This window comes from Oncorhynchus mykiss, chromosome 15, assembly GCF_013265735.2.
Source record: "Oncorhynchus mykiss isolate Arlee chromosome 15, USDA_OmykA_1.1, whole genome shotgun sequence".
NCBI lineage: Eukaryota > Metazoa > Chordata > Actinopteri > Salmoniformes > Salmonidae > Oncorhynchus > Oncorhynchus mykiss.
In genome coordinates, this window is record NC_048579.1 from 30,608,081 (window position 1) to 30,622,317 (window position 14,237).

The following is a 14,237-nucleotide window of genomic DNA, read 5'->3' on the forward strand; positions in this document are numbered from 1 at the left end:
ATCCTGTCTCGGAGCTCTACAGACAATTCCTTCGTCCTCATGGCTTGGTTTTTGCTCTGACATGCACTGTCAACTGTGGGACCTTATATAGACAGGTGTGTGCCTTTCCAAATCACGTCCAATCATTTGAATTTACCATAGGTGGACTCCAATCAAGTTGTGGAAACATCTCAAGGATAATAAATAGAAACAGGATGCACCTGAGCTCAATTTTTTCGATTCTCATAGCAAAGGGTCTGAACACGTATGTAAATAAGGTATTTCTGTTTTTAATTTTTAATACATTTTCTGAAACAAAAATAACCATTTTTGCTTTGTCATTATGGGGTATTGTGTGTAGATTGATGAGTGAAAAAAAACACATTTAATCAATTTTAGAACAAGGCTGTAATGTAACAAAATGTGGGAAAAGTCAAGAGGTCTGAATACTTTTCGAATGCACTGTACGCCATATAAATGTAATATTTTATGTGTCCAATACCATTGCACCACTTTCCCAGCTAGAGCATTTTACAGAACAAGACCAAACATTTAGTATCAGCAATCTCATCAAAAGTATAGTCTTCTGGGACATCCTACCAATTTACCAAAAGTTGTGTTCCTATTATTGCTGCTGGTCCATTTTGGCTAGTCACTTCTTAATTGGAAGATTAAAGAATGTTCAGACAATTGCACCCTAGATAGAACCTAAGTCATGGGTGTTGATGCTTGTGTGTCCTCTTGCTCTGTCGCCTGAGTAAGGAAACATGTTAAGTGCCTCAACCACATGGTGTCGCACTTCTACATGTTAACAGATTGACCTGATGCCGCCAGTTTTCACTTTGTTGATTTAATATCATATAGATTTGATGTGTGTCGATAATCGAATGGGTCATAATGACCAGAACACAGACGTTCAATAGATTTAGGCCGACAAGTAACCTAGCGGGTAAGAGCGCTGGGCCAATAACCGAAAGGTTTATGGTACGAATCCCCGTGTCGATCAGGTGAAAACTGTCGATGTGCCCTTGAGGCACGCAAGGCACGTCACTCTGGTAAATAGCATCTGCTGAATTACTCAAATGTAAATATAAGCTTAATCATTTGCCATCTTATCTTTCAGTTGTATGACCATAATGTGTGAAGTAAATACAGACCGTATTCCATGCGTTGGTGGGCATGCATCCATCCACAAGGACTTGGAATGCTGCGCCATTGTCTTAGCGCAACTGTCGCTGTTCCTTGAATGGATAGGCATTTGTGTATTAGGCATTGGTGTATTATGTGGCAGTGAACTCTTCATTGAGCAAATATTGGATTTAACTACGTTTCCTGTAAATGGAATTGCTCACAGAGTCTTCAAGCAGGTTTAGGGCTAACAAACACGGTTCTGTCTCTAAGTTTTTCAGAAGTTATTTGCGAAAGGTTAACCTCGTTAAATTTGACGTAGGGTCTCTACATTTCACAAGCAGACATTAGGCAGTTCAAAGCAGAGCGGAATTCCTGCAATTTTATCTCGATACGTTAAACTTCACATTTAATTTATTCATAGCTAAACACCAAACTTTTGAGTAAAAAACGCGCTTAACTCGCATTTTAGACACATGCATTGGTGTCAAAGGGAGACTTGCGCCAAAGTAATGCAATTGAAGCAACAGTTCGAATTTTAATTTTGGTAGTCTATGTTTCCCTATGGACCCAGAATGTCAATTTCCAAGAGCTATTAGAAAAAGACATGTAACAACTGCAGGTTTGAATATTTTCTTTATATCATTTTGTAATAAACATATAAATAATAAACTCTAGACATTTTTGACACATCGCCCTGTTATGAAAGTTAACTGGAACGCTATAAACTATCCAAACTGTGCATATGCCGCATGTAATTTCTATAAAACTATTTCCCTATTACAAAATATGAAAGGAAAAATACATTTTTAGTAAATTTACAGGAGTTACTTATTCATTTATTCAACGAAACGTTTTTTTCTATAGGCTACTACTTATACTGTTACTGAATTGTCAGAATGTGCATTTCACATTTTCTCAAAGAAATAGAAAAAAGAAATACAACAAAAGCAGAGGAAATATACATGAGGCAGAATATCTGTCCCACTCTGACAACTTAAACGAAACGTTTCCAACATAATAGAATTCTTAATAAACAAAACAGTACAAGATTTCCAAGTCGTTTCCCAACTATTTAAATTAAAATATATTCTCGTATCTTACACTATTTCAAATAACGAAATGTGATTCGGTAACGATCTGTCAAAATCTAATTTACAATTCTGTGTATAAAAATATAATTTATGGACCCCCGCGAAGTTTGTTTATCCCCAAAATATAACAGTCAGTTGCACATGATATGCACAGAACATTGCAACCTGTCAAGAAGTTTGCTGCTTTTTACATGGTCTTCTTTTTCTTTGCGGTTTACTTGGAGATATACAAAAATAGATTCTGCACAATTTGCTGGTCACACAGTTTTAGAATCCATCCGTGTGATACCAGTTAGTTCACATGAGAATAAATTATTCAAATAAAACTTTTAAGGCTCCATTCATTCTTTGAAAGGGACACATGTAAAAGTCACTGAAATAAATATCCCAACTCCTCTGGGGCCTGTCTTTTTTATTCTACTATTGTTTATTGTTCTACATTAGTCTCATTTTGATTTTCCATATGAGGTTTCAACTTGAGTTTATTGACATCCCCAGTGGGTGAAGCGCGTGGCTATCCAAGAGCCACGTTCCTAATTGATATAGAATCTTGGAGTACCAGTGCACTCCGTTCTCGTGTAAGGTGGCGTTGGGCATGGAGTAGTCTTTCGGGGCTAGCAACGAGGACAGCCAGTAGCTCATTCTGACAGGTGCAAACGCCAGGTGCGCTAGATTGTGGTCTTCAATTACCGCGTAACATGACGCAAGCACCTGATCTACCACGATGGTTCCTTGAACCGTCACAGGCGCAAATGACCCCTCGTGCTCCTCCGTGTAAATCCGTTCCACGGTGACCGACTTCAGTTGGTTATGCAAATCATCAAAGACGAACACCTTTTGTCCAGGTTTGACTTTGCTCGCAAATACTGCTGACATGCTGTGGAGATCATCCGTTGAGTTGTTGACCACAAAGAGCATATGTGCAGCAGTAAGGATGATTTTCTGGGCTGGTTCTTTAGTCTCTAGCACATAAAACACTCTTCTGGTTGCAGAGTCCTGGTCCACGAACATGATGAAGTCGCTATATGCGAGGTTCCCATCACTGTTGGCTGCCAGCACTTTGTCGCCAACTCTGAGGTCTTTCACTGCCTTCCTGCTTCCATCTTTGAGAGTTACCGAAGCGGTGCCTGGGAAACAGCCTCCTGATTTGGCAGCAACTGAGTTTTCTGTTGAAATAGAAGAGATTATATTAGTGATTGTGAATATATATCCATCAATTATTTGATTTACCCATGAGAGCAGGGCGAGCTGAGCTCAGCACTGTGGAATATGTATATAGCATGGGCCTGGCTATGAATGAACCACTGTCACATAAGCCCATTGTCTCTATCCATACTTTATAAAGGATAGAGGACTGAAAATTGTGATTTTAGGCGTATTTACAATATCCTATATGTTACATTACTACCCCCCCCCCCCCCTTGTTGGCTGCTTCTTGTTGCATTAGTGCATTAGATGAGAAAACCGAAAGCCCTGGGTCTGCTGACGTTAATTAAAAACCAATAAAGAGCGGACATTGTCATTCTAAATCAGCTTGTGGACCGAGCCATTCTTGGAAAAGAACACTTGCGCCTTTCCCAGCTTCTCTTCCCATATTTGCTCAGGTGCAGAAACCTCCATGTGACAATTCACACACATAGCCTAGTACTCTCAGAAAAAAACATGAGCGCCGCAAAGACTATTTACCCACTTTTCCAAGCCTCTCAAGATGCAGATTTGAATTTAAATGAGGGCCAAGACTCTAAATGCTTGCAGTCGACCAACATCAATGCCCCTTCTTTTTACCACCTCTCCCCCGCTTTGTTGTCAATCTTGATGGCAATAATTCGGGCCTTTGGAGAACTCTTTACATTCCGATCTCCAGGATCACACTGTCAGTAAGCACACACATCCACAGAATAGAACCGACCCCGCTCTGAATTTCTGGATCTAATCTTATTTTAAGATTCCGTGGCATGAAATAAGGTGACAATTGAAAACTAGATTTGCCCCAAACGAATTCAACATTCGTAAGTCTAAATCCCTTTGGTAAAGTCACATGACCCCCAATGACACGGAATATATGATGTCAAAACGAGTGTGTTGAATTTTAAATAGGTGTTCCATTAAATTCAAAACGCAAACGTGCTCTTCGGGAAGAATAGGGCTAAGTCGATTTCCATATGTTTTTTTTTTTAGGAAACTCAAGAGATGACATTAACCCAAAATATTTGCCTGAAGTACTTTGGTAAAATGTATATACATTTTGGATGGCCAACACGGATCCAAACATAGGCCTAGAATTGATTGATTCGTTTCTATATATATATATATATATTTAAAAACAATTAATAGAAACGTTGTTTATTTCTATCCAATAATCTATGTTGATTAACTGTCTAGCTGGAGTGGCATATTGGTTAAAAAACAAACAGTTTTATAATCAAGAACTTTATTCGTTCATCGGTGAGGAATAGGCCTTTATACAACGTCCATGCAACTTCCTTTGTGGGTTTTGATGTAGGCTAATGCCAGTAACTGGAATTTAGACAAGTTAAATGTGCGAGTTTAAATCGGACATAATCATGTTTTGATGGGAAGGGCAGGGGGGAGGGGGGCTATATTCCCTGTCATTACCACCTTTTCCATTCACATTCGTTTTTAATGTCGGTGATGGTGACGAACGGCTTCTTAACTTGACACCCTACCTGCTTTGACAGAACAGTGGATGTGGGCCTTGGACTCGTAGTAGACCCAGTCGAATCCAGCCTCCACTGCAAGTCTGGACAGCGTGCCGTATTTGCTCTTGTCTCTATCAGAGGTCGTGATATCCACTGCCCTTCCTTCGTAGTGTAGGGACTCTTCGAAATGGTGCCCATCCTCGTCCCAGCCCTCGGTGACGCGGAGCTTAACCCCTGGCCACTGATTCATGACGGAGATAGCCAGGGAATTCAGCTTGTCTTTACATCTCTGGGGAAAGGAAAATGGACCAGTTGTCTATTAAGATATATCAAATTCACGAATCATGCTCACTAGATGCTAATACCCTTTCATGTGTATCAGGCCTGGGTATTAAGCCTCATAACCTTAATTCGATGCCTGAAGGTATGGGCGATTTTGTAGATGCGTGGTTCGAGGCCAAAACCACCGTCCTATAGAGTTGCCATGTTCCTATATTTCAAGGTCTTCAATGGTCTTTCCAAAGTACAAATCATTAAATAGTTAACATTTCATTATATCTGGTAAACCTGAATATCTCCAAGATTCCACCACACTAAACGTCAACTGAGATTCAATCAATACCGTCCATCGTGATGTTCGATGGAGTGATATAGCCTATGTGAGGGGATATACGTCTACTCACAATGTGAATGGTTTGTTTGAATTACCTAAGCTCGAATGTTCTGTGTGAAGAGCAGCGTCAGAGGGGCACATCTCAGATAGAGAAGCTTGTGATGAAAAATTGATAAGGCATTGCATTCGCTTCACTGGCCTAAAATATATAGATTTGGTCCTTGGACAGGTGCGACCGCTCAATGGCCTATGTGTACTCTCTCCCACGATGATATAAGATGTGATAGACTCAAATAAAACGAAATGCTGGAATGAATTACATATCTAAAACGCATTAGAATGGGAAAAATGTATCACTTAATGAAACCAAGAATCTTTAGTAAGCTAAAATGTGTGTTTTCTTGGGATAAATAATTGATATTGAGGACCATCTTCAGAAATAACTGAGTTATAAAATAGTTTCCTGTAATCGGAACGTTGCACTTCCTAACCTAACCTTGTGAGATGCTTGGCCATCTCCAAGACAACCCTTCTCAACACTTCTCAACAAATAGGGCCTATGGAAAATATAACATCACAAAAAGCGTATTTTCACCGCAACCAGAGGGAAAGTTGAATTATTCTTGTCGCCACAGTTCTTGGGACGTGACAGGACTACTCAACCGGAGGTTGACAGACAGACACACACACAGAGAGACACACACACACACACACACACAGACAGAGACACACACACAGACAGAGACACACACACAGACAGAGACACACACACACACACACACACACACACACACACACACACACACACACACACACACACACACACACACACACACAATCCTTTTCCGTTTGTAGGCAACGATCCCCAAGACATGCTGGTCATAAGGTTAGTCTACCAGTGGTACCTCAATTAGCCTAACCGGTCTTTCTTGCGAGAGGTAAAAAAAACAACAACATTATACTCGCACTTGTAGCATGCAGTAGGTGAAAAAAAAAACATTCTGAGTACGATAGCCGGAGTCAAGAGCCGTGAAGACTAAACTATTTATTAATTCATTGGGTCGTGTGCCGCAAATCAAGCCAAATTATGTTCAGCCACCGTGAAGCCCAGCAGGATCCCTCAGCGGCGCTTTGTGCTCAGACTAAAGTTGTTCAACAAGCCTAGCCCGCAGCCTGCCTCTTAATCTTCCCACAAATGAAATTGTTAGAGGAAACACTTATCAGTTACCTGTCAGTGCAAACAACCCACTGCTCCATCTCAATATCGCCTCATTTGCGTGGCAATATTCCGTTCACATTAAGCTGTGCTTGCTACAGACGACCATGTGATGTTTTTATTTGCGACAGACTCTTCTGGGGCTGCGCGCTAAAAAAAACGTCTGTAAAGCGAGGAAGTCATTAACTTTCCTCGAAACGAACTTGTCTTTGTAGTTGATGGGACTGCTTGGTTAACCCGCTCACTCAAAATGAGTTGGCGCAGACTGGGCGCATCACGCTTTTATGGTCATCACTTTAACTGGAGTTTTATTTACATCTAGGAAACCACAACAGACACACGTTTAATCTGAATTGAAATGACAGTTTGATTAAACAACAGTGAGACTATTCCAGGAATCGATCGTCTATAGTAGCCTATAACTTTCAGTGCGCCTGTGCACCCACAGAGCGTCCGCGCGGTCCCCACGACAGCCCACTGGATTGACCTTTACGCACAACAACCATCCAATATAGAAGATGGCAAACATATTCTAGATGCTAACCATTAGCTCTTCATATTATTCAGATATTACGTTGGTTTATCTCTAACTCGTGCTGTTGTTGCAGGTGCGTCTATACATTAAGGCTACGAAGTGCGCCACTAAACAGCAAATAAATACTGGGCACGATATACTTAATACATGTTTTGTCTGAACTTTGTTTATGCTTCCTTATCCCATTGACCAAAGGTCATGCGTTCAAATGCTCCCGCCTATGTTAATGAGCCTCCTTTGCCTTGCCTGGTTGCTGTAATGCAAACACGTCCTTTCTTTGAATTATAGTCTAGCACAAAACAGAAAGCAATGAGCTTATTTTGTCACTCACAATGAAATAATGTTTTTTTTAATGGTTTTGCGCATTTGTTTACGCAGTCATAACAGAATAAAACCCCAAATACATCCTCCACTCTATTCAGATCGATAAAGAAGGCAGGTAAATGGAGGTAAAAGCGCATGGTGTGTCCAAAAAGCAGAGTCCTCGGCACAATTCCCTGTTCAACCACAGCTTAAACGGGTAGTGGCCGAGGGCTACAGACAGAATATAAGGTTGAATCTCACTCTAGCCTCCATTTAAAGTGTGATAACGTATATATTGGAGGAAGGGAAGGGAGCGTTTAAGAGAGATGTTGAGACTGCACGCAGGGTGAATATTTAATCAGAGCTCGTGCCCATGTCGCTGTAGACGGTCCAGGGAGTCCGGCTCGCGCACCTCTATCACACTACTTCAGGCTCAGTCGCATTTTAAGGTGGCCGGACTGAAGTAATTCGGTTATTATTAAAATAGCAGCACAGCAAGTGCGGCATAAGCGTAATAAACACCCAATTTAGGCCAAACAGTAGCTGGAAATCAAGTAACCTTATGAGCGCGAGACATGCTATCCAGACTGTGCATTTCTGACCCGTATTTTTATGGACAATGCATGCAAGCTAGCCACCCAGAATCTTATGAAGACATCACAGACTAGCATTCGGCTAATGGAAATCTGATTTACAGAAACTACAATGCTTATTTGCCACTTAGCCTTTCCAAAGCAAATGCATTACGCAAGGCGCAGTCGGTGCGCCTTGCTATATCGTTGCACTAATTGGCCGCGTCCCACCCATTTATGAAGTGGTAACAGTGTTCAGAACATTCTCAAAGAAATGTCAGTCTTCATGCGCCGATAAACACTATACTGCGAAAGGGTGAATACCATTATGCAAGAATATATCTGAATGCGCCAACCATGCATAAACAACACCGCTGCTATAGTCATAGATGCCAGATCAGGTGACTGAAATTAAGATTTAAGACAAGATGTCATCTAAATCTTAACGGTGCAATAGGTGAATATCCTATTGATATATAGTAAGCTAATGCATAACACAGCCTGTGCGCGTCTGTACAAGACAAGGCCTTGATACAAATATAGATATGAGGAGAGAGAACTACATCAATATTTCAAATAAACTGCCACAATCATGAAGGCCGGGTGTTTTACCGAAATGCCACTAGGCCTATGTCATGTCTCTGGTTTGATTATGAAAGCCTTACCCATGCAGGACCTAATCAAAAGTGCAACGCTCTGAGATTGAAACGGAACCTTTTCACACATCTGCGTTAAAAAGACCTGAGACCTAAATATGTCCTTATTTGTGCTGCGCAATCTTCACCCTTATGTGAAAGGTTGTGTTAGACAGTGTGCTAGAAGATGCACGGCATTAAACATGTATTCGTTTTACCTGAGTCATGAGCCTGTCCGCACCGGTGTTCTCTTCATCCTTGAAGATAATGTCAGTATTGTAATTGGGAGTCAGTTCTTTAAATCGCTCGGAGTTCCGTGTGATCTTCCCTTCATATCTGCCACTGGCCCCCAGGGTCTTCTCCGCGACGTTTGGGATGAACTGCTTGTACGCAAGAGGTGTCAGCTTCTTCGGATGTTTTCTCCTCCCGTAGCCCCTGCCCGGTCCACAACCCATCCCAGAGGACACCAAGGACAAGGAGATCAACCCGAACAGAACGATTCTTGTCAACAGCAGCATTTCGTCCATAAAATCTAAATTACTCGGAGCCTCTCAGTATGTTGTCAACCGGCGGCGGTTTCTATGTCTCTCCTGCCTCTCGCTCCGCTGCTTCCACAATGTCCTTGTCTCCTCTTCTAGTTCGTCTGTAGGCTACCGGTACCCCCCGATCACTATCGTGGCAGGTGCGGAAATGAACGCCTCTTTAAAATAATAACGGAACACATCGAAGGAAAGACGTTGCTGCGTGGGTAAAAAGTGAGAAAATTAGCCACGGAATCTCTGCGTAGTCGAGCTACAGCCGCTTGTGCGAGCAGACCGCTTTTACTGCTATGTATTATAGCACCGATCTATGGCAGGGAGGGACCTGATTGGTTCGCCCAGACAAACCCTTCTGATGTTATCCCACAAAGAGTAAAACAATCTTTAAAGATTTTTTTTCCACCTGAATGGTGGGTTATAGGGGAGGGGCTGTACTCCATGGGAAAACATCAATTACACTTTTTTTTCTCTCTTCCTCTGTTCCTAAAACTAACCAATTGATGAAAACCCACCTAGTAGACTATAGGCCTGTGTTGTTATGCTATTTGACTTAGTGTGGGTGATTCGAATGTTGTGTCTAGAATTATTAGATCAACTTTGGTACACGTTGACTCCCCACTTGCGGGAAATAGCTTGAAAATCCGTGCGCGCGCACGGGTGCGCATGTCTCTGACTGACTGGGTGTTCCTCCCTGTGTAAGAGTGAGTCTATGTTAGAGTGTCTGGGTGGAAAGACTGCCACGAATAAGCCAGAAGTTGTCAAGAAGTTGTACAATTGGTTAACCAACCAATAAACCTTTTTAAAACAGCTATTACGAAATATAATTTAGGCTAAACTAATGTATGCACACATGTCCAACTATGCCGCGGGCATGAAACCCCTCATTTCAGTTTAAGCATTTTAGACCCGTTTTCAGTCAGAACAGAAAGTAGCAGGACACATTGCGTTTCAGTCTGCTATTGCATAGAAAGAGAACATCCTTGCGTTTATTTTCTTGCATAAAAATAAATAAAGCACATCAATGCACATGACACTGGCATAGGCCGTGGAGCACACATATGCTATGTGGATGCTTGTCACGTTTTAGAGCCACCATCCAAATTTTCTTCAGATAAAGCGTTGCATGGAAGCAGGCTTTTTTTAAATGGACAAAACTGGCAAATTAGGTCAAACTCAAATACAAATGTTATGTTAATGATACATGCGTCATGCGCGCTGTACATGAGCCTTTCCAAAATTCGCCAAATGATAATTATTGAAACGACACTGCAATACCATGTGCAAACACAAATTATAAGAGTAGCCAACACTTTTCTGTTACTTTGTGTAACACCTTTTAATACAAATGTTGAATTACATTTTCTTTATTGTTACAATAGGCCTAAAGGTATGTTGTGTGGAAGCATAGGCCTATAAAGCCTATATGTTCAGATGATCAGCCTTAGAACTAAGGGAATACCTTAGCACTAAACATTTAAAAACACATTTTTAACTTTTAAACAACTTTTAATATTCAGTCTCTTTCCAAACAAATAATATCCAGGCCTATTATGGAATATAATTATGTTTAGGCCTATCTTAATAAATTCACCCCAAATGCACATCATCCCCAAAATATGGATAAAACCAGATCAGCACAAAAAGGTGTCCTGGTTTGAATGGTGTTTTTGGGGGAAGAGACTTGGGGTGTTCTGAGGTTGTTATCCCAGGCCTCTCCTTCCTCCACATCCTGGGCCATTGGTTATTGGAAATGGCTTGTCAAGTGTACACAAACACGCTGCTGTCTGTTTGGGCCAGGGATCAGACCACAAAGCTTGTCCCCCAAAGTCCACTTCATTGACAGATTAAGCCATGGTAACCACTGTTTTCACTGGTCCATAGCAGCAGACGAGGTATGTGCGTTAATTGTCTTGCTTTCTCTTGTCTTCACACGTTTGCAGGACCGCTCTCAAAGATGGTGTCTGTTTGTCTTGGGAGACATATTAACGCTCTGCCTCTGCTCCTCGATGGTCAGGCCTTTGTTTGCAGGCCCCATTACAGATAATGATTTGTTTTTGCTTCTGGTGATGACCAAAACTCAATGTATGCATAGAATGTTCATCAGTATCGAATTGATGCTGCATGGCAGATCAGAGCTGAGTTTCACAAAGAGATTGTGACCTGTTAAGATTGCTTTCATCAATATTTCCTGGGTTTATCGAAGTAAACTCCTTGTCTAGGACTTGGCAATGAGTGAACCACTCTGGTCTGACACAATATGAAACATTAGCAGAGGCCTTGAAGATATTGCCATAGTGAATGACCATTGTAGAAGCGATAGTGGTCCTGTGTGGCTCAGTTGGTAGAGCATGGCGCTTGTAATGCCAGGGTTGTGGGTTTGATTCCCACGGGAGACCAGTTCGAAAATGTATGCATTCGCTACTGTAAGTCGCTCTGGAAAAGCGTAAATTGTAGTATTTCTCTGATACTGTATATGCATATTACTACATAAAGTATCACAGAAAAAATCTGCGGCTCGGTTGACTAAAAGTCTAATGGGAGGAGCTTTGTACGTAATCACAAAACCCTTTGTTCAGTAAGGAGGTGCTGATTTGGGTCAAGCAAACAATGGATTACTTAGCATTTGGAGATGATTCTTAAAAATGGCTACAAGTAAAAAATAACATATCCTGGGTGAATTATTGGTTAACATTTGGTATTCCATATCATAGTGATCATGCAGAAATATTAATAGTTATGATTAACCTCTCTTTGTATGTGGCACGAGAGCGGGGGAGATCCTGCCTCCACAGGAGAGACGGGTTAGGTCTAACTTAAACCTGCCCTGGCTGACCTCCAGCACTGCCAACCCTGTGTCTGTGGCCCATGCAGGCTCATGCCAGCTTAGGGCAGGTGATGCTACATCTCACTTAATGTGCACAGGAATACAATGAAGCCCTTGCCAAAAGATGACCAGTTAAGCTAGCAGAGCGTCAGGCCAAACCGAGAGTTCCCCTCTGTTCAGAGTACAAGAAAAATAACTTGATTATCCACGTATAGCTGTGCACACACCCTTGAAATGCCTCTATGTTCTTTGTTTCCAGAGTGACAGGAGAATCTCAGTTGTCTCGGCAGTAGGCACATTTCAGCAGCCGTCAACATGGAAGTCCTGAGTAAACACAGGGAGGACTAGCCTACAGCTGCAGGAGACGTTCCAGAACCAAGGGCAGTGTTAAAGCTGAGGTCACAGGCAGTGAACAGGAGTTCAGGTATCACTACTCTGAGATGTAGACCCAGACAGACATGCCAGTGATGCCACCCAGGTGCCTCAAAATCCCAGGGACTGACGCGCGGTGTGGTGGGGACTGGTGAGGCAGGTGGAGGTAGAGGCAGGTGAGGCACCCTCACCCTCAGACTCCACCAACCCACCACCACATCCGCCCTGGTGGCTGATGCCATAATGTCCTGTACCAACGAACCAACTGGGTACATTACCTCAATCACACGAGGAGAAGAGAAAAAGGCCTCCCTGTAAATTGGTAACTAAATGTGTGAAATGTAAAAATGGTAAGCAATGTAAATAATGCAGACTGGAGGCCATGAATAATGCAACCTGTACAGACGACTAGGAGGCTGTGCTGCTGCCTGGGCTCCGAGGGAACCAACCAGTCCACTGGAAGCACAGCTGACAATAAGAACACAGCCCAGCCAAGCATCTCTTCTCCAGCATTGACACAGCCATAGCCTCCGGGGTGAAGTTTCCCCTAGGTACAGATCTAGGATCAGCTTCCCCTCCCGAATCCTTACCTATTAGTGGGGGAAATGCAAAACTGACCCAAGATCAGCATTTATGGGCAACTTCACCCTACTCTGAGGCCCTGAACAGAGGGTGGGGCGACAGGTAGCCCAGTGGTTAGAGTGTTGGACTAGTAACCGAAAGGTTGCTTGATCAAATCCCCGAGCTGACAAGGTAAATATCTGTTGTTCTGCCCCTGAACAAGGCAGTTAACCCACTGTTCCTAGGCTGTCATTGAAAATAAGAATTTGCTCTTAACTGACTTCCCTAGTTAAATAAAATGGTGGGGGAGGGGATGTGTGATATCTGGATGATCTGAACACTTGGAGCAGAATCTCAACAGCATAATGTTTATACAGAGGTAGAGACTAGTCCATTTAGAGAAAGCACTCATAAATAGTAGAACATAGTCACCAGGGACAGCAGAGCAGTAGGAGAGAGACATGCTAACTGCTACCAGGAGTGACACAGCAACAATAAGAGTTGTTTGATGAAATCATTAAAGGGGGATTGAGGGCATTATGAATTGCGTAGTGCCGCTGAGCCTGTTGCATGTGATGGATAATCCACGGTGAGATGGATGACTCATCATTTCTCTCCATGGCCATCTCCATACATCTCCCTTCCAGGTGACTATGGGTATGTCCTATATAGCAACCTATTCTCTACATTGTGCATTACTTTTGACCAGATCCCTGGTCAAAAATATTGCACTGTATAGGGAATGGAGTGCCATTTGGGATGCAGGCTACACCACCTTCGCAACCCTTTTTTTCTGCCATGTGATTGGGGCCATATTCCATAGGCCTTGATTGAAAACACCCATCCACCTCAGCCATACCGAAATAAAGCACTCATTGGTTGTTTGAGCATGTTCCCCTCACCAGTTTGAGCCGGCATGGAGGATCTCGATTTGCCTCTGATCTGAAAAAGCTAAACAGGTGGCTAATTTTGCACAACACAGTGTTAACCAAGCATGTGGCGAGGTAGAATGAAAGGGGCTGAACAGAGCTTTTGCTGGTCTAAGTCCTTCCATGACTGTTCTAAGTCCTCCTTCTGTCTGAGGTTTTTGATGGATTAACGCTGCAGAGTGATCACGCACACACACACACACACACACACACACCCTGTGCCAGCTAGTTCTCTTTTTCGTCCGGTAAAAGGAGGCTCCTTTATTCGACCCAATAG

At 42.4% G+C, this 14,237-nt stretch overlaps 1 protein-coding gene across 1 annotated transcript; it reads right to left on the minus strand.

Moving 5' to 3' along the window:
* Nucleotides 1-1,726: 1,726 nt before the first annotated feature.
* shha (sonic hedgehog signaling molecule a) lies at nucleotides 1,727-9,611 on the minus strand. The gene is made up of 3 exons (XM_036944282.1): nucleotides 8,954-9,611; nucleotides 4,889-5,150; nucleotides 1,727-3,367 (listed from the first exon to the last, which is right to left on the minus strand). Exons 1-3 carry the CDS (start codon nucleotides 9,260-9,262, stop codon nucleotides 2,673-2,675), a joined length of 1,266 nt encoding a protein of 421 aa, XP_036800177.1. The 5' UTR covers nucleotides 9,263-9,611; the 3' UTR covers nucleotides 1,727-2,672.
* Between the last annotated feature and the right edge of the window lie 4,626 nt (nucleotides 9,612-14,237).